The 19,923-nt window shown below is 40.4% G+C and overlaps 1 protein-coding gene across 5 annotated transcripts in view; it reads right to left on the minus strand.

Moving 5' to 3' along the window:
- Positions 1-4,457: 4,457 nt before the first annotated feature.
- Positions 4,458-19,923, minus strand: part of FBXW7 (F-box and WD repeat domain containing 7) — a 224,163-nt gene continuing 208,697 nt past the window's right edge. For 4 of the 5 annotated variants that reach the window (XM_073576296.1, XM_073576288.1, XM_073576305.1 and 1 more), the window contains 7 exons: positions 15,836-15,959; positions 15,599-15,735; positions 14,757-14,870; positions 10,285-10,466; positions 9,515-9,740; positions 8,168-8,378; positions 4,458-6,376 (listed from right to left, as the gene is read on the minus strand). In XM_073576296.1, the coding sequence (XP_073432397.1) occupies positions 6,108-6,376; positions 8,168-8,378; positions 9,515-9,740; positions 10,285-10,466; positions 14,757-14,870; positions 15,599-15,735; positions 15,836-15,959 (1,263 nt within the window). In that variant the 3' untranslated portion in view covers positions 4,458-6,107. Of the gene's footprint in view, positions 6,377-8,167; positions 8,379-9,514; positions 9,741-10,284; positions 10,467-14,756; positions 14,871-15,598; positions 15,736-15,835; positions 15,960-18,382; positions 19,607-19,923 lie in introns of those variants that run through there. The other variant, XM_073576324.1, reaches the window with a different exon arrangement.

The following is a 19,923-nucleotide window of genomic DNA, read 5'->3' on the forward strand; positions in this document are numbered from 1 at the left end:
GCCGCAAGGAAAAAGATTTCACTCAGTCTCCTATAGCAAGCAGATTGATCATATTTTCAGCAAAATGTTTCACTTGCTTTCAAAGAAATAAAATTCAACCATCCATCAAAACTGACTGTGCATGAGGCAATTCCTTTATACCCGGAAATTGTTAGAGATGTTGCCCATGTGGTTACGGCTTTGCCTCCAACCCAAGTTAGTGTAGAGGTTGTTCTCTAGCCTTAAAATTATTAGGTCAGATTTGATGTCATCTATGAAGGAGGATCTGATGGAGGCAATTCTATTTCTTAGAACAAATTCATAGACTGCACAAATGTTATTTAGTATGTTTTTGTTGAAAACTGTTTTTTGCCACTTACAGTGCCTACAAGTAGTATTCAACCCCCTGCAGATTTAGCAGGTTTGATAAGATGCAAATAAGTTAGAGCCTTCAAACTTCACACAAGAGCAGGATTTATTAACAGATGCATAAATCTTACAAACCAAATAGTTATGTTGCTCAGTTAAATTTTAATAAATTTTAAACATACAAGTGTGGGTCAATTATTATTCAACCCCTAGGTTTAATATTTTGTGGAATAACCCTTGTTTGCAATTACAGCTAATAATCGTCTTTTATAAGACCTGATCAGGCCGGCACAGGTCTCTGGAGTTATCTTGGCCCACTCCTCCATGCAGATCTTCTCCAAGTTATCTAGGTTCTTTGGGTGTCTCATGTGGACTTTAATCTTGAGCTCCTTCCACAAGTTTTCAATTGGGTTAAGGTCAGGAGACTGACTAGGCCACTCCAACACCTTGATTTTTTGCCTCTTGAACCAGGCCTTGGTTTTCTTGGCTGTGTGCTTTGGGTCGTTGTCTTGTTGGAAGATGAAATGACGACCCTTCTTAAGATCCTTGATGGAGGAGCGGAGGTTCTTGGCCAAAATCTCCAGGTAGGCCGTGCTATCCATCTTCCCATGGATGCGGACCAGATGGCCAGGCCCCTTGGCTGAGAAACAGCCCCACAGCATGATGCTGCCACCACCATGCTTGACTGTAGGGATGGTATTCTTGGGGTCATATGCAGTGCCATCCAGTCTCCAAACGTCACGTGTGTGGTTGACACCAAAGATCTCGATCTTGGTCTCATCAGACCAGAGAACCTTGAACCAGTCTGTCTCAGAGTCCTCCAAGTGATCATGAGCAAACTGTAGACGAGCCTTGAGATGACGCTTTGAAAGTAAAGGTACCTTACTGGCTCGTCTGGAACGGAGACCATTGCGGTGGAGTACGTTACTTATGGTATTGACTGAAACCAATGTCCCCACTGCCATGAGATCTTCCCGGAGCTCCTTCCTTGTTGTCCTTGGGTTAGCCTTGACTCTTCGGACAAGCCTGGCCTCGGCACGGGAGGAAACTTTCAAAGGCTGTCCAGGCCGTGGAAGGCTAACAGTAGTTCCATAAGCCTTCCACTTCCGGATGATGCTCCCAACAGTGGAGACAGGTAGGCCCAACTCCTTGGAAAGGGTTTTGTACCCCTTGCCAGCCTTGTGACCCTCCACAATCTTGTCTCTGATGGCCTTGGAATGCTCCTTTGTCTTTCCCATGTTGACCATGTATGAGTGCTGTTCACAAGTTTGGGGAGGGTCTTAAATAGTCAGAAAAGGCTGGAAAAAGAGATAATTAATCAAAACATGTGAAGCTCATTGTTCTTTGTGCCTGAAATACTTCTTAATACTTTAGGGGAACCAAACAGAATTCTGGTGGTTTGAGGGGTTGAATAATAAATGACCCTCTGAATAAACTTTTCACAATTTAAAAAAAAATTAAAGAAATAACATTCTTTTTTGCTGCAGTGCATTTCACACTTCCAGGCTGATCTACAGTCCAAATGTCACAATGCCAAGTTAATTCCGAATGTGTAAACCTGCTAAATCTGCAGGGGGTTGAATACTACTTGTAGGCACTGTACATAGTTTATTACACAGTGTTATATATATATGCAATATATATACACACACATATATACATACAATATATATGTAATCGATATTACATAGTATATTACATATTTACAATTTATTAGTTTTTTTGTGTTCTAAAGTTGTATTCCAATATATATTATATTCTAAATATCTTGATTATTGTATCATAAAAATGATTCAATGTCTGATGTTCACATTGTACTACAATAAATTTTTCACTTAAATATAAGCAATATATGTGGGAGTCGGAGTCATGGAGTCGGTGTAAGGGAAATTGAGGAGTCGGAGTCGCAGGTTTGGCTTACCGACTCCACAGCCCTGCGTGCAAGTGTGGGGATTTCTGTATGCGGTGCTAATACTTTGCATTGAATAAATCAAGTTGTATTGAACAATTAGTTTCCATTTTCTGATCATTTGCCTATGAATTACCCTGTCTATCCATTTATTTTTTCCAAAATCTCAAAACTTTTCCATTCTTCTTTGTGTTGCAATTTCATTGTTGAGGAGTGTCTATAAATCATGGTGCACAAGTAGTGCATTACATCCTAATGGTCCATATGACAGAAGTAATCAGTAGACTTCTTATCTGGTAGCTCCACCATGGTGTTGGACGCTGCAGCTGAGCGTTAGGGTAAAATCCTCTCAATAAACACAGTTACAGTGATGGCTAAACACTACTATTGGCCAAGACTAATGTCCTGTTTAGACTGGCCTAACACTTCCATGTGCACAGAACAATCGTTAATTGTTTGGTGTGCAGGGATCATCGTATTATTAGCACATGACATTTTTACACAGGTGAATGATTTTATACATGGCATTTTATGCTTGCTAATTTGATGGGCGATTGCCTATTTAAACAGGCTGATAACTAAGAAACAAGAGCTCCTTTGGAGGACTTGCTCACAACTATTGGCCTAAATGGATCCTAACATTAACTGATTAAATGTAGTTGTCATGTGTAACGGAATTAATATAAATACAGGTTGATAAGTTACCATAAATTAGCAGTAGGCATTTAAAACCAAGGGAAATAGTTACTTGGCTACTAGTGTTCTATCAATACTAGTATTCGTCCATTGCTATAGGGATACACTGCTACTCAATAACACTGGGGGTATGTGGTACTGTGAGTCATGTCTCCTAGATTGCCAGTAAAAAAAAAATTAAATACTATATCTCCAGCCTTTCAAAATATGAAATTGACATAAGAATAAAAATATAAAAATCAAAATGTCGTACCTAAACTAACATGATCCGAGTAAAAATTTCAGCTCAGAGTGCGAAAACAAGACCTCACAGAGCTCTTACCATTTAAAAAAAAAAAAAAATCATGTTGCTAAGCTCATTTTAGCTGCACAATGAAGGCCTTGAAAACAAAATCCAAAAAACTATTTTGGAATGTTTTCTTTGATTGTTTTTCTCTTTCTTTCCACCGCACTGGGAAATGATTTTTTCCCCCCTATTTTTGAGAACGTTGAATGGTAATAAAACAAAATGTAGGGATGCAAAGCTGCTGGTTCTATATATAAAAAAAAAAAAAAAACCATGCCCTCTTATGGCTAGGTGGCCAGAAAAATGAAGAAAAAAAAAAAAAGTTAGGGCTCTCTGAAGGAAAAGGAGGAAAGAAGAAAACGCAAAAACAGAAAAATTGCCATGACGGAACAATATGAGTTAATAGGATGAGATTGTTCCTTATTAGTGATGAGCGAGTATACTCGTTGCTCGGGTGATCTCAGGGTATTTGGGCGTGCTCTGAGATTTTGTTTTCGAGGTCTCAGCTGCATGATTTGCAACTGCTAGACCGTCTGAATACATGTGGGAATTCCTTAACAAACAGGCATTCCTCACCTGTATTCAGGCTGTCTAGCAATTTGCAAATCATGCAGCTGAGACGACGAAAACTAAATCTCCGAGCACGCCAAAATACGGAGACCACCTGAGCACGTTCGGGGAAACCTAAGCACGAGTATACTCACTCATCACTATTCCTTATGTCTAGTTTAGCATGTCCTTTTTTAGCTCCAGAATAATAACTTACCATTTATTTTAATAGCTTGACTATTTAAAGCACGTCAAGTTTTACAGGATATTCTGGTGCTGTACTCGGCCATCTCCGGCAGTCCAATAAAGAACTAATGAAGCAATGGTTGATCATGTGTTCTGGTGCTCCATTGAAAGGGGGACAGAAGTGCCCTGGTCAGTGAATAGGCGATACATTCTTACTGGAATACCCCTTTAAATAGGGTGTACAAGATTAACAAAACAACTTCACATGGCAGCGAGTTGTATGTGATATTGCAGCTCAGCCCAACTCCCTCCAATAAAATTCAGCTGCAATACCAGACAAAACCAAAAACACGTGTAGTGATCTCTTTTGTAGAGTGCCGCCTTTTGTAAACACAAAATTTAATGTGCAATCTCCAATGGCTTTTTACATAATGTGTAATGTTTCATAAGTTGTTAAAAAGGCACCAATAAAAGTCTGTAACATGAAAAAAAACAAACACATTTTATTGCACTTAAGTTATAAGAAAATAAAATTTCTAAGTGAATCAAACCATAGACACAATCCCTTTAAAACATTGTTTTCCTCCATCACATGTTGTTACAGAACTGGAAAATTAACCAAATGGAATCTGATTATTTTAAAACCAGACTATAAATAATGAACAAAAAAAAAAAAGAAAAAAAAAGAAAAAAAAAAAAAGAAGAGGAGGAACAAAAAAAAGAAAGAAAAAGAAAGTCGCATAGGATACAGTGTTAAACCACTTTTCACAGTTCGGCTTGAGTTGTGACTCTTGGAACATGAGGCAACTTATATGACATTTGTAATTTGTATTATATTTGCACGTGAAGCTCGCACTGCAAAAAAAAAACTAAAAAGAAAAAAAAAAACACTCTTGCCTTCTGCTTCATTTGTCAACATGCCCTGTTGGACTGTAACAGCTGTTTTTCCCCCCAAATACTGTCATCTATGGAGTCCGATCAGTTTTGTTTTTGTCAGTTGTGTTATGTTGGTTTTTTTTGTTTTTTTTTAAATATATAGTTTAACATTCACCACAGCCTCACAACAAAAAGTTCCCAAAAGAACAGGCTACAACTCCTCTGTTCTAAGGAATGTGTTTACATTTTGCTCAAAAAAAAAAAAAAAAAAAAAAAAAAACAGAAAAAGAAAAATAAGCTTTACACACTCAAATCTTTTTTCATTTTTTTCTTTGCAAGCAAACTTCACTCTTAATTATCTGAAACTGGCCCACATTCGGCCTCTTAGAGGCACAGTGGATTCAATTTTCAGTGGCAAAAGTCTTTTTTCTGTATCCAAACTAGAAGAAATTTGCAATTCAGTCTGGGACTAAAACGTCACAGCAGTAAAATAATAATAATTAAAAAAAAAAAAAAAACTTGCTATTTTTTTTCCTCTCCTTTCATTTAGCAGCATAAATATGTTTGGCCACTGGGAATACAGTACAGCTGTGGGACAACAATCCCATTTAGAAAAGACCTACTTGCTAGCACCAGCATCAAGATTTTATATCCATCTGAGAACGTAAGGACAAGCTTGTCACCCCAGAGCAACATATACATGGAAACATGTAGATGAAAGCAACAAGAAGTAGAGAAACAGAGGCTAATACTGTGATTGATTGGCAATAGTCCACAAAAAAAAAAAGTGATGAAGCTGTACAAAAAAAAAAAAAAAAATTCACAGTTTTTTTTGTTTTCAGCATTTGAAAAACAAGAAAATGACTTTGTTGCAACCGCTCTCTTCTGAAGTCAACCAGTAATTTGTGAAGCGTTTAGTTAGGGTCTAGCTTTTAGGACAGCCCAGCTACTTAGGCTGCCCCATGACCAATTGGAGACTGCTAGAAATAAATGCACCTGGTTTTATTTGGAGAGTCCTACTTTTTGCAAAAGAAAAAAAAGGTAGTCCACATCAAAATGGGAAGTCATTATGTGACAAGATGTCTTTTCATACACCACGTGTAGGTCTTTGCCGTATGTTGTCCCAAGCCTAGATCCTGTTTTGCCAAGGCCAATGGATATTTTTGGAGGGAAGGGCTGGGTAAGAAGTGGGAGGCAGAAAAAAAAATACGGAAATTATGCAGTCTAGAAATTTGGACAAATTAATTTCCCGAGCCTTCACTTCATGTCCACATCAAAGTCCAGCACCAGCAGCTTTGTCTCCTCAGTCCCATTTCTGCTTCCGACAGCACATACAAGCTTCGTGTTGGAGGCCCGAATTCGCCACACAACACCTCCACTTCCTCCACTTTCTAATGTGACCAGGTTCCGAATAAATTCACCTGTTTTCAAGTCCCATAGTTTTACAGTCCCGTCATCTGAGCTGGTTATTACAAAATTCTTGTTGAACTGTAAACAAGTCACAGCACTTTGATGTTTGTTGGGACCTATAGAAATAATTTAAAAAAATAAATAAAATTTAGTGGGTCACTGTATAAAACAAAAGTTACAAAAAAAACCAATGCTGAATTCTACATCTGCACACATTATGCAGCCAAATCAGAAGGTGACATAAGGGGAGTCCATTATGACCAACTCCATTTTTTGGAGACTTGAAATGATGCAAGTCTACTGCTGGCCTTCACACGGTTCATCAACTCAATCTAATGCCATTTCAGACACTTGGATTACGAAAACAACTTTATAAAAAGAAACCACATTGGGAAAGATAAAGAAATATAAACCTACCACAATAATAGGATAATTAGGCCCCCCAAATTACCATACCCATCTTGTGTCAACTTTGTTTTTGACATTTTCTGCGCCTCACTAAACAAGGAGACCTGCCCTAGCGGGAAGACGGAGTGGCATAAAATGTGACTAAGCACATTAAAATTGCGTCAATACTTTGATGTAAAAAAAAAGTCAACCAACAGGTAGTGTAGATAAGGGTCTTGGATATGACAAAGTTATGATTGTTTTTATTGTAGGTTAGATCTGTCTATAAATGGCCACAATGTATATGTGCACCTAGACATAGTAGTAACAAGTGTGCGGGCCCTTCTTTTTGGTTTTCTACTAGTTTATTGTACTCTCTGCATTTGGGATTGTGGCTGCCCCCTTGGGTTATGCAGCTTATCTACTTACAGACAGGAGTGAAACAGTCATGCCCAGGTCCTGATCTGACACCATCTATTTAGGGGCCAGCTGACACAAAGTGAGGCAAATTACTAGAGTTAGGGACTATCCCGATTGGGTACACCTTGTCGCAGTGGGATGAGCTTATGCTTTTTTGATAAGAATTAAAAAAGGGGTCAGCTGAATACTTACTGCAATGTACTACACATTAGGTTTATATTCTAGGTTTCATAACTTTCTTGAGTGTACCAAATTTATTATCTAGAACAAGTCAATGCAATACATGTGACAAAGGTTAAGACAGTCTAGTGGAATAGTACAATGTCTAAACAGAATTAAGATTTGCCCCGTTAATCCCAAACAATGAATGGGAAAAGAACATTTGATTTAATTAACATAAAATAAGTTTTAAGCTTTAAAAAGTAAAAATATGAAAACAATTCAGCACTGCAACAGAAAATAAATGCCCCTTTACAATAATGATAACTTTATCTAGCAGACCATGAAAAAAATCTCAAGAATGACATAAAAAATAAAGTCTCTTCCATTACTCAGGGCTTACTAGCACCTTATTAGACCCAATGACTTAATTAGACTGGGAAGCAGCATAAGCTGTCTAGTCAAATAAATCAAGAGACTGGAACAGGGAGGATTTTCTCTCCTACAGATTAGATGCCGAGGACAACGGAGATTTTTATTTCCCTGCAAATATTTTCCTTTTGAACCAAAATGAACTATTTTTATGGCACTTTATTTCAAAGCATCTGGTATTAAATCTAAATTCTAAACTATGTTAATGCAAGATCACAGCAGACACTTATCACCGAGATTTCTAGAGCGTGAACAGATTTGACATCTCCAAACGCAAATTGTTATTTTATAGACTTAGTATTAATCAGTTTGGGCTTTGTGAACTACAAGTAACACCTTGTATAAGCTACATACAGGCAGAAAGCTGCTCCATATAGTGGATTTCTGTACTAAAACAGTGAAAGACACAAAAAGATCAGCCATTAATGGTCATTACATTCTGGGCCTAGTGTCCTGGCTTACTTCATAACACAAGGACATGGTTTAGCCAGTGATGGAGCACTTAGTACCTTGCAATGTCTGTAAACACTGTCCTGTCTTAATGTCCCAGATTTTAACAGTAGAATCTGCATTTCCAGACACAAGGATATTGTCCTTCAGTTCCATTCCACTGGTTAATGACTGGTGCCCAGTAAGAGTGTGGATACAATTCCCAGTCTCCACATCCCAGACTCTGATTGAGGTATCCAAAGATCCACTGACAACATGGATGCCATCAAACTGTCAGGAAAAAAAATGAGTGTGTTAGACAATATGGACATCACATCATGGTATGAAACGCAAGCGCTTCAACTAGCAGACCTGTAATTCATAAGTTGGGCGAACAGTAGGAAAATCTAAGTAAGTAGTAGACGTTGGTGGAGGACCCCGGGCTGGAATCCAAAAGTTTCCAAAATCAGTGGGAGCTCTTAATACACTTCATCCAGAACCTCTCTCGGACAGAAATCCTGCATTTCTCCCTATCCAAGCTGATCTAGTACCGGAGCTTCAATTAAGGCACCGGCTCTCCAGGATGGTTGAAGGCTTGCAGAGTGCTTACAAGTAGGCTTTCAATTTGACCGGTCTCTGACATCAGTAAATTTACTTCCAATGGAGAAAAAGAGAACATTTTTTTTTCTACCTTTCAATTCTGAAAGAAGCCATTTATAATGGAAATGAAACAGGAAGGATTAGTCTAAGCTGGTAGAACAGTAGTGCAGGAAATTGCTGCCTGGACAGTCACCAATATTTTAGGAGCAGAAACATGTATAATAAAAAAAAAAAAATTACAAATCTACAAGTTTTCCCATACGTCAAGAATGAGTAGCATATGCAAAACTAGCCATACAATCTTATCGTCCCGGTTCGAGTTTATTTACCTTACATGACACACAGGGCCGCTCATCTTGTAATTATACTAATATATTCCCTGGTTACAAAACACAAATCAAAAACAACATGACCCATGACGCAAAAAGGGATGCTCCGTAGATCTCTAAAATGTAAAACTAAATTAGGTCACAAGTACTCATTGTACAGTAATGCAATGGAAATAAGGCAGATAATCAGTGACCTACAATGGTACAGCCAATCACTTGGAGAAATCAGATGTTCCATGTAACCAGAGGGCATCTCTGCAGACAGAACGAAGACAGCAGAGTCTGATGGTAAGGGCACGCAGTAATGAGCTATGAGCAAAGTAAATAGAAATTGGAATGGCATTTGACCTACATACATTATAAAACAGACCCAAAATCTCTTTTTTTGTGTTTTGCAGAGACAATTCCTGATATAATAAAGCCAATTCTTCTTTTTACAAAATGCAAAAGCAGAAATAAAATTTTAAAAAATTTTTTTCCAGTAAAGGATGTTCTTACCTGTAACGAATAAACTCTGTTTGTATGGCCTTGCAGTGTGTGTAAACAGGTTTCGGTCTCTGGATCCCAGACTTTCACCATGAAATCATAAGCCCCGCTAACCACTCTCCGTCCATCATACTGAACACAGCGGACAGCTGCTACATGCCCCATGAGAACATGCAAGCACTGTCCAGTCTCTATATCCCACACGCGAAGGGTGGCATCTCGCGACCCACTTACAACCCTGTTGATAGCATTGGAAAAAACGTAATTATTAAATGCCATAGGTATGAAAGTCGTGCATAACATTTAATTGGCCACTCATTATCTAATATAGATTACCAAGTCAAATCAACTAATCAGGTATTAAAATTGTATCCAAGGAGACAGACACATCTGCAGAAGACCTACATACATAAGATAAGGCTTTAGATGCCTATATAGGTCACTTCTTTATTTAAGACGTTTTATGGAAATTCCAAGAATGGTTTCCAAAACTAGTCAATGGCTGTTAAAAACTAAACGGCTCAACGCTTTCCAGCAATGATAGTGGTCTGACATCAGACACGTGTTGATCATCAATGGCATATCCTAGGATATAAAACCAATGTCTATGATGAGCCAAGACTTTCCAGCGCAATTCAGTCATTTGCAAAATGTTAAACAAGGAAACTTTCATGGTTTTAACTACACTGCTTTGGTAAAGGTTAATAGGGACCACAAGGGAGACAAACTAGATAATACATGCATTTAGGATTCTTGTGATACAAAGTGTACGGAGTTCTGACCTTTTTTCATGTAGATGCATGCAGCGCACAGTGGAGGTATGTCCATAAAGAGTGTGTATACATTCCCCAGTCTCTGCATTCCACACTTTTAACGTCCTGTCTGTGGAACCACTGATGATTATGTTATCTCTCATCTGAGATGACCAGACTCCACCCGTATGACCAACAAGTGTTCGAAGACACTGGAACGAGATCATTTTTGTTAGAAAACATCAGAAACGTGATACGAAGTCAGACTAGACTGCTAGAACTTACAAAGGAAAGCCAATGCACCAAAAATCTGTAAATAAAAACCAGCGCAAGAATGACTATGATCCCCACTGGGCCCAGACAAAAAAAAAAAGTCAACATTTGGAAGAAGATTTCGAATTCGAGAAATCAGGCATCCAGAATATGGTCCACAGTCAATTACTACACACAGCATGTAACATAATACAATATGCATCTTGTGGAAGATGTAGAAAACGAGTCAGGAGATGCCACACTCAGCGCAATGGTCATACACACAATAATAGAGACAATTCAGGGCGACTGATTGACCTTTCGTTCACTGCCTAATGTAGATAATACATCCTTTGTAATTAAACACTAGGTTTAATCAGCTGGTGAATTGTCCTATATGTGGAAATGGGATGTGAACTGAAGGGGAAGAGTCACTGCAGAATTGGCTCATTAGATTCCTATCAATAAAGGTCTCATCAAGGTTCTAAGGTTGTGGCGTTTCACGCCACAGACATTCCCACATGTACCCAGTAACCTCAAGCACTTATTGTAGAGGTTGCATTAGGGAAAGAGCAGGGGAGGAGTTAGGTGGAAGTGCTCAAAATTGTAGCTTTTGTTGGGGTTCAGGCATATTTTCACAGGTATATGACCTCTAGCATCATTCTACGTAGATGTCTATGGATGTTCTCCTGGGGTGTCACAGACCACCCACAGATGGCTCTCCAATTAAATTTCTATTGTCAGCTCATGGATGCGACAGCCAGTACTAACTTAGTCAAGTTATAAGTCTCCTGCTTAACAAAATCAAAGAAAATATAGCTTTATTCTTCAAGATTGGGAGTTTTCCCATCAGTACATGGTCCTTTCTGTACTAGTATCAGGGATGTGGAGTCGTAGACCGAGTCGGAGCCCATTTTGGTGGAGTCGGAACCCATTTTGGTGAGTCGGGAGTTTTGACTTACCGACTCCACACCCCTGGTATGAGGGAGTTGGAGTTGAAGTCATGGAAACTGAGGAGTCGGAGCTGGAGTTAGAGGTTTGGTTTACCGACTCCACAGCCCTGGTATTCATTCCCTATATAATGAGACTATGAAACTTTAATTCTCTGGAAGGAGGCACAAATATATAGGGTTGTTGACTTGATTAACTGAAATTACTTTGTTTTTCCCCCATTTTCCTCAAATTTATATTGGTATATTGCTTTTACATTGTTCTTTTCAATTTCGGGGTGTATATCTTGGTCTTGTTCCTTTATTTTTCATCTCCAGATTTGATATAGAACCAAAATATCACGATGGACATGCAGATTGTTACAGCCTTCCCATGCATTTCCTCTTTTGTATTTGTAAAGCAAAAATATTTTGTGTAACCATTTTAGACATTATGTATATAAACATGTTTATGCACAAAAAAGACAAACGTACTTTAGGGGCGATATAATTTTCTAGTTAGCTGATAAGAGAAGAGAAACGCATGGGTACATTTTTGATAGTCTATACATTGTGCTCATTCTATATTCAACAACCTCTCTCATTCGATGGCTCTGAAGCTACATGTCTAGCAAAAGCTGCTAAGGCCTGTTACTTTTAATAATATTTAGTGTGCACCAAATAAAGAAGGCATTACATCTGGCTCTGAACTAAGCCATTTTCTATCATTATGAGAGAGTACATTCTGCCTCAGAAGCCCACTTGACATATACCGGGGTGGTGAGCTCTGGTATAAAGCCTTGCCACTTGCGCACACGTCTCTATTACCACATTATCAAATATATTTATAAGCAGCTGGTGACTCACACAGATATTATTCTCAGAAACCACAAGATATGATCTCCTAGCCGTCCTTTGTTCCTTTCGCTTGTGAAGCCTCTTATGGTGATTTGTACCACCCCTACATGTACCAGACAAGGTAAAGACGCCAATGATTCATAGTCTTGTTACATGCATTAAAAGTTGGACTTGCCAACTGCCCAAGGCATGCATTTTTGTATTGGATGATTTTGGCAGGTTTAATTAAGCATATCTTATACCAATATAGGAATACTAAATGTTATATAGCAGAACCCACATGGTGAACAGACTAAATCCCTCCCCAACGGCCCCGTCACACATAGCGACTCACCAGCGATCCCGACAACGATATGAACTTGTCAGGATCGCTGGTGTGTCGCTACATGATCGCTGGTGAGCTGCCAAACAGACAGCTTCACCAGTGATCAGGACAGCAACACGCAGGTAACAAGCGACGCACGTCGCTTAGTTACCCACAGTGTACGTTAAGATACCAGCGCGCTGGTGCCGGGAGCTGGTAACCAAGGTACACAGCCGCGCGGTGCTTAGAAACCCGATGTTTACCTTGGTTACCCGCTCCAGCTCACAGATCGCTGGTCTCCTGCCTGTCACACGCAGTGATGTGTGCTGGCCAGCGGGAGACCAGCGATCAAAAAAATGTCCAGGCCATTCGAGGACGATCAGTGATACCCGGCCGGGGGGGGCCGTTCGCTGATAAGTGTCACACAAGCGATCTCGCTGGTGAGATCGCTGTTGCGTCACAAAACTTGTGACTCAGCAGCGATCTCGCTAGAAAGATCGCTGTGTGTGTGACGGGGGCTTAACACTTTAGATTGCTGTCACAACTCAAGGTTCAATCACTTGGCTGCCTCATTTTCCATATTTGTTTTTTTTTAAGTTAGCTGTCAACCAAACCATCTATTGGGTATCTTGGCTATCTCTCCCATACAAAGCAGCGCACACTTGGCAAAGCGCACACTTGGCAGGGTGCTGCTGCAAGCCACCTATGGTGACTGCTTATCTCAGTGAAAACAAAAGGATCAGCAGTCCGAAATAGGATATCTGTTGAGGGCCCCCATACACATGAGATTGTCGGCCAAACCAGTCTATATCAGCAGATGTTGGTCTAATCTGACTTCTACAACCAAGTATTTCTACAAAGACACTATTCCACTAGACTTTAGGAATCCATTTTGCTTTTTAGTAGCCTCGTCACACTAAGAACCACCAAAAGATAGGTGCCAGCTGTGGACTTTTACAATGACTTAAAACTTCCTTAGACTTTCCAAGGATAAGACCAGCTTCATGTGAGTTTTTGCCCCACCAGAAGTCGAATGACCCCAATGACCAATAGCGTCATAGAGATTACAGAGAGTCTATCTGTCCGGGTCCTTAGATTCTTGGTCAGGCCAGGACTTGTGTTCACAATTCTGAGCCCATGATAAACTTGAGAAACTGTATGCTGAAAGGTTTAAGATTTATCGTAAATGAGAATCTTCCCAGAAAACTGGACATATACTGAAAGTAACAACTGAGAAATTATTTGATAACGGAATCATTGCTAGAATAACCATCATTACTGTGGCTCATTAATGGTCGGTTGGGTCATATAAGAAGGAAGCTGCTACACGTGCCATATTTATTCAGATGCCCCTGTTATACAGAATGCCACACAGCTACATCTTAAGAAGCAAGACATGAGTATCCACTACAGATTATAGGACACGGTGTATTATTAACACATTACTTTACTTAACCGAGGTTTTCATTATTGATTTTATGGGAGGAACATTGAGACAAACTCATGCAGCATTAAAATGTGGAGACATCACCCAACAAAGGCATCTAGACCCTGTTCCTTGGGAAAGTTTGTGCTGAAGAATGTGGACAGACAGGGAGTGGCGGCACACCGTACCTCCTGAGGGCACTTCTTACAAGGAAACCAAGCCGCCGTAAAACATGGAGCTACAAGCTGTAAGCACAAAAGTACACCCGCCTCCTCGAGCCTGAGCAATCAGCTGCAAATGTAGATGATATACAAATAAAAAGGCTTCATGAAAGCGAAAAAGTAATACGGTTCATATTCAGACAACTACTACAGTGAAGGAGGAAGAAAGAGGACCTGTATATTTTGCATATACACTCAGGTGGTGGAAGAACAAGGTACTTTATGGTATCGGAGCAATAGATATTTATATCTTTTTACTGCCCTGAAAATACTGAATAAAAATGATGTTCTGCACAAACCTCCCCAAAGTCTGCCACAGCTATTGCGGCAAACAGTGGGAACGCTGAACACATTTAGATTAACGTTACTAGCACAAATAACTAGAAGCACCCAAGCCAAGACAGACATGAATGAAAAACAACCATAGGAAGACTCAAAGCCCAGTGCCTCTGCATCAATAGCAGAGCTCCCCAGACAGTGCTAAAAACAAGGTGTCCAGCAATGTAACCTACCTTTCCAGTAACTGCTGACCACACTTTTAAAGTGTTATCATCAGAGCCACTAACTATTCGGTTACCGCAGAATTGGAGACACGTAATCACATGATCATCGTGACCTTTGAGCACCTAGGAAAAAAAGATGAAATAAATCAAAAATTGAATGCTTCCATTAGCTTATTCAGGGGTATAATCGTAACCATGAAGACCACCGTATTTTAGTTTGTTTCAGAGATAAGACATTTTAAATTTGGAATCAAAATGGTACCATATGTCAGGCTAGTGCCAAATTTTCTTCAGAAAGATTGTCAATTACTTGGGAAACCCCTTTTTACTACTTACTCAGTGCAAAATGAAGATAGCAGATATTCACCTCTCACACCAGCGCCAATCCAGTGATGTCAAGAAAGGGTCTCCCAGCGGTCATGTGCTATTGTTATGCCACGCGAGCGAAGTAGACAAAGCAGTGTCTATTATTGCGCTGCTTTGCTCACGCGCTTACGGATGAATCTCGGACATCCAAGGGAAGTGTGAGAGCTGCCGTCCATTAGCAGCTGCTGATTGTTATGCTACGTGAGCACAGCAGGCAATGGCATCCAAGCGCTGACATCCCTAGATTGGCATAGGTGTGAGAGGTGAGAATTTATTGTTTTTATTATACAATGGGGAGTATAGTATTTAGGAAGAGGTTGTCAAAGCAGTGGACAACCCCATTAATCCAGGTTGCCCTTTAGGTGGTGACAAGTACTCAGCTTGAAGCTGTAATACAAGATTAAAAATGATACTTAGCAACAGAGACGCCACCACAACCACTTTTCTTATTTGCAATCATATATATATATTTTTTTTGTACTAACTTTTGGGGATTTAAGGTCGCCTCGTCTCCAGTTGGTATCAATTCTGTGTTGTCTAATATAAGCGCTTTTCCATGGACTGTGTGTGAAACCGGGTTTTAATACTTTTCTTCTCTTTATATGCAATGGTTCATCAATACCTAAAGAAAAAAGGTGTGGAACATAATGCATAAATGTGTAAAGGCAGAACTCTCGCAATCCCCCCACCACCAACCATCCAAAAAAAGGAAATTCCCCTACCATCTTCTTTACATTTTTCCCTCCACAAGAGGTTGTCTTCGGCTAGTATTCGCCAGTACCGACAAGTCTGAGCTGCTTGGAGAAGATCCTTGGGTTCAAGAAATGAAAGAACGTATAACGCCAACTGGAAAAAGAAACGAAGTTTGTAGAGTAATATCAATGTATGTTCAAGAAAAACGCAACATAAAAAAGTGCATCATAAGGGCAAAATACAGTAGATTATATATAGTCCTCGTCGACAGAGCAGTGCGGAAAAGAAGCTTCCACTTTGTAGACGTAACATTAACAGAGGCTTCTGAATCCCTGGAAGGAACGGTATGGAACCACTCTGTGCTGGGAAGAACGGCACCAGACACAACAGGCAGGTAAGCTGCAATTACCTGCTGTTAGTGCTTAGGCACTTTTTTTTTTGTAAAGTTCTGGATATACCCTTTAAAAGGAAATCGGTCACCTATTTTTTGCTATATAAGATGCGGCCACCGTCATCAGGGGCTTATCTACAGCATTACAAAATGCTGTAGATAAGCCCCCGATGTAACCTGAAAGAGAAGAAAAACAAGTTAAATTATATTCACACAGGGGTGGTCCGGCGCCTCCCATGTTCTAGCGATGACGTCCTCTTCTCTGCCTCCCGCGCACTGCTCTGCCCTGTTGAGGGCAGAGCAGAGTACTGCAGTGCGCAGGCGCTAGACCTCTTACGGCGCCTGCGCACTGAAGTACTCTGCTCTGCCCTCAACAGGGCAGAGCAGTGCGCCTGCACCGACGCCGCAACGGGAAGCAAAGAAGAGGACGTCATTGCTAGAAGATTGGAGGCGCTGGACCGGACCGCGACACCCTCCGGTCCTGAACCGCCCCTGGGTGAGTATAATCTAACTAGTTTTTCTTCTCTTTCAGGTTACTTCGGGGGCTTATCTACAGCATTCTGTAATGCTGTAGATAAGACCCTGATGGCAGTGGCCGCATCATATATAGCAAAAAATAGGTGACAGATTCCCTTTAATTACATTACATCTCTCTTTACCTTTAAGGGGCTGTCTACCCTTGGGGGGGGGGGGGGGATAATAATTATCACACCTTATGGATCCCTGCTGTTTCTCCCGTAATGTGTGCAGAACAAGATGTACACTGTCTGGGTCTGTATCACTTATTAACAGTCACACAGACATGTGACCGCCACAGTCAATCACTGGCTGCAGCGATGATGCTTTGGTCACTGGCTGCAGCGGTCACATGACCATCATGGCAAGACGAAAACACACGGAGATTAGTTGAGGATCCAAACAACATTAGAAGAGGTGGAAATCAGTATGAGGAGTGGAATATATCTGTTAAAAGAAAAGTAAGGGCGACAATTTCTTTAAAAATCCATTTGATATAGACAGAAGAAAACTGCAGCATAGGGCATTTAGCATAGGGTGCAAATATTTCTTCTGGACCTCCTTCGTTATGTTATAACCCATGGAGACATTTTTAACATGGCCGTGTCTACTTGCATCCCTCCCTTCTCCATCCGCTCTAATTAGTCAAACCCGACCAAGTTGTAGGTACATGACTTTCCGTATTGCAGCAATGGTGTAATGCCAGATTGCAACTAACAGCTGGCTCTAGTAAATGAGACACATCAAATCAGGAAGGAAATGACTTATTTCTAAGTGTACTCCTCTAAAGACACAATCTTCCAATGGATTAAATTAAACTGCGGCTGGAAAATCCTCTTAAACATGCCAACCACTAAACAGTAATCGTTTTACATGGACATGAAAACCTGGGGTGCAGGGGGTTAAAATTAAGCAAAAGAAAAAAAAAAAAAAATCTGTGAAGGCAACTAGAAGTACATTTGCACATAATTACAGCTGAGCATTGGTGGTTTTAGCACTAGTCCTGAAACAATAGACATGGAATGGAAGCCACAGGGGGGATTTCACTTGGACTATAATTACTTTCACATAAGAGGGGAGAAAAAAAAATCATTGAAGAGTTAAAGACATGTCATGTGAGGTGAAGCTGTATGGAGAAAGAGGTCACCACAGACACCCTGGGGCACATCCTTGTTTGGGGTCACTAACCCCATATAGTAGTCAGAAATGAGGCAGACATTGGACAGCTGGGGCTACAAGGACATTCAGGAATGAAACACATGGGAAGAACTGGGGGAGATATTGCTAGGCTATTAGGCTTGTTCACACACATTTTACTGCACATTCATTCAAGGGCAGAAAACGCTGCAGTTTACAAGAGCCGCAAAATAAAGATTTCTGAAGTCTCATGCATGTTCATCATTTTTCCCCATGCACATATGAATCCCTTTTATATCTGCAGCAGGATAATTCTTTTTGCTGCATTTTTCATCCATTCAAATGAAAGAAAAAATTTGCACTTATTTTACGCATTGCTTTTTTTGCCAAGAGACGTTTTGGGTGCAGAAATAACTGCTGCAAATACTTAATACCTGGGTCATAAACCTGCGATGACCTAGCCAAGGGGAACACACTGCTCATAGGAGGCAAAACAAGGGCAATTGTCAAATAGCGAACATTAAACTGAAAATTCTATTTAGTAGTTTTATTTTATGTGAGCAGTGTGATAGCCCATGTGGTTGCCATTACAGCCCCCCGAAAGGAAAAGCCATCTAGGCTCATAAAGAGCAAATTTGCTCAGACTATATTAGCCATTAGTGTACTGCAACATAAATTTGTAGATAGAAATGTGACAAATACAATAAAGAATAGCAAGAACCCAATAGAACATAGGCCCCATGTATACGGCAAAGCATGGAGACTGCAGATACTATACACATATCGTATATGTAATATTGATTCCCTCTTGGCCACAACAATTCAATTTCATGCTTGTTGATTGCTGTTCTGAGACCACCAATGGTATCTGCAGTCTTGTGTACATGTGTTTTATATATATATATATATATATATATATATATATATATATATATATATATATATATACACATACACACACACACACACACACACATCTGCTCTGGTCTCTGTATATTGGCTGCAGCGCCGACGACAGGATTACAGTTCACATCACCACTGCAGCCAGCGACATGCCATATATTTCTGCAGAACGGCTCGGCTCATTGGTTGGCAGTGATGTTCGCTGTAGTCAACAGTCCAAGAGGCGGTGGAGAATCGGTGATGGACTAGAGAAGGGCGAGTCCTGTCTGTTTCAGGGGAGTTATCCAGATCCCTCTGGACAGCACTTTCTGAAAGTGAAAAGCCCTTTTAAGACCCCATAAGCCAGCAATGTGGCCATGTGAACGAGTCAGTCGAAATCACTAAACAGAGTATATAAAAACCTTGGGAGAACAGAAGCAACTCAAGGACATACGCTTAGACGCAGGTGGAACCTCTCTGTAAATGGAGTTAGTTCCTCTGCATTATAGAACCATAATCATTATGTCATCTACATTTATAGCTCCAAGATTAAAAATCCACAAATAATGACACGCACGTAATGCGATTTCACAGTCATCCTTCTGACAGAACGTAAATGATACCAAGATGAAGTCCTGAGGATGAACATCGCTGCATTAGGAAGATCAAAGATCTGCTCACAACATGAATAATTCTCTTTCAGGAGGGCATCATCTGTCACACAGCCTTCATATGTTTATCTGTCACTGCACCAAAACACTGTCCGGCGTCTGCAGAACCATGGACGGATGCCGGCTTCCACTTGTGCACCGTCCCTTACTCAGTAATGGATGCAATATGGGGAGACAACAAGCTGCGCTGCTGAACGAGGAGCCTGCAATGCAGTGTGGATCAATGTGTTGTAGAGAGCAGACGATACATAGCATGAATCACAGCTCCACAATGCAGCAATGCTGGAAAACAGCAACCGTACTACGTGCACCAAACAAATCCCAGCTCCTGAGCAGCAAGCCCCCCCCCCACCCCCCCTGGACGCAGCTAAGCAGGAGGACACGGCCAGCAACACATGGTATAGATAGAGGGTAGTTAATGCTAGAATGACTGCACAGGCACAAATGTGTCCGCTCACCTCCCCTTAAACTTCAATTAACAAAACACAAGTAGCAGAATGTAATTAGCGAGTAAAAGGGG

This window comes from Dendrobates tinctorius, unplaced genomic scaffold, assembly GCF_039654945.1.
Source record: "Dendrobates tinctorius isolate UK_male_01 unplaced genomic scaffold, ASM3965494v1 ptg000008l, whole genome shotgun sequence".
In the NCBI taxonomy this organism is placed as follows: Eukaryota; Metazoa; Chordata; class Amphibia; order Anura; family Dendrobatidae; genus Dendrobates; species Dendrobates tinctorius.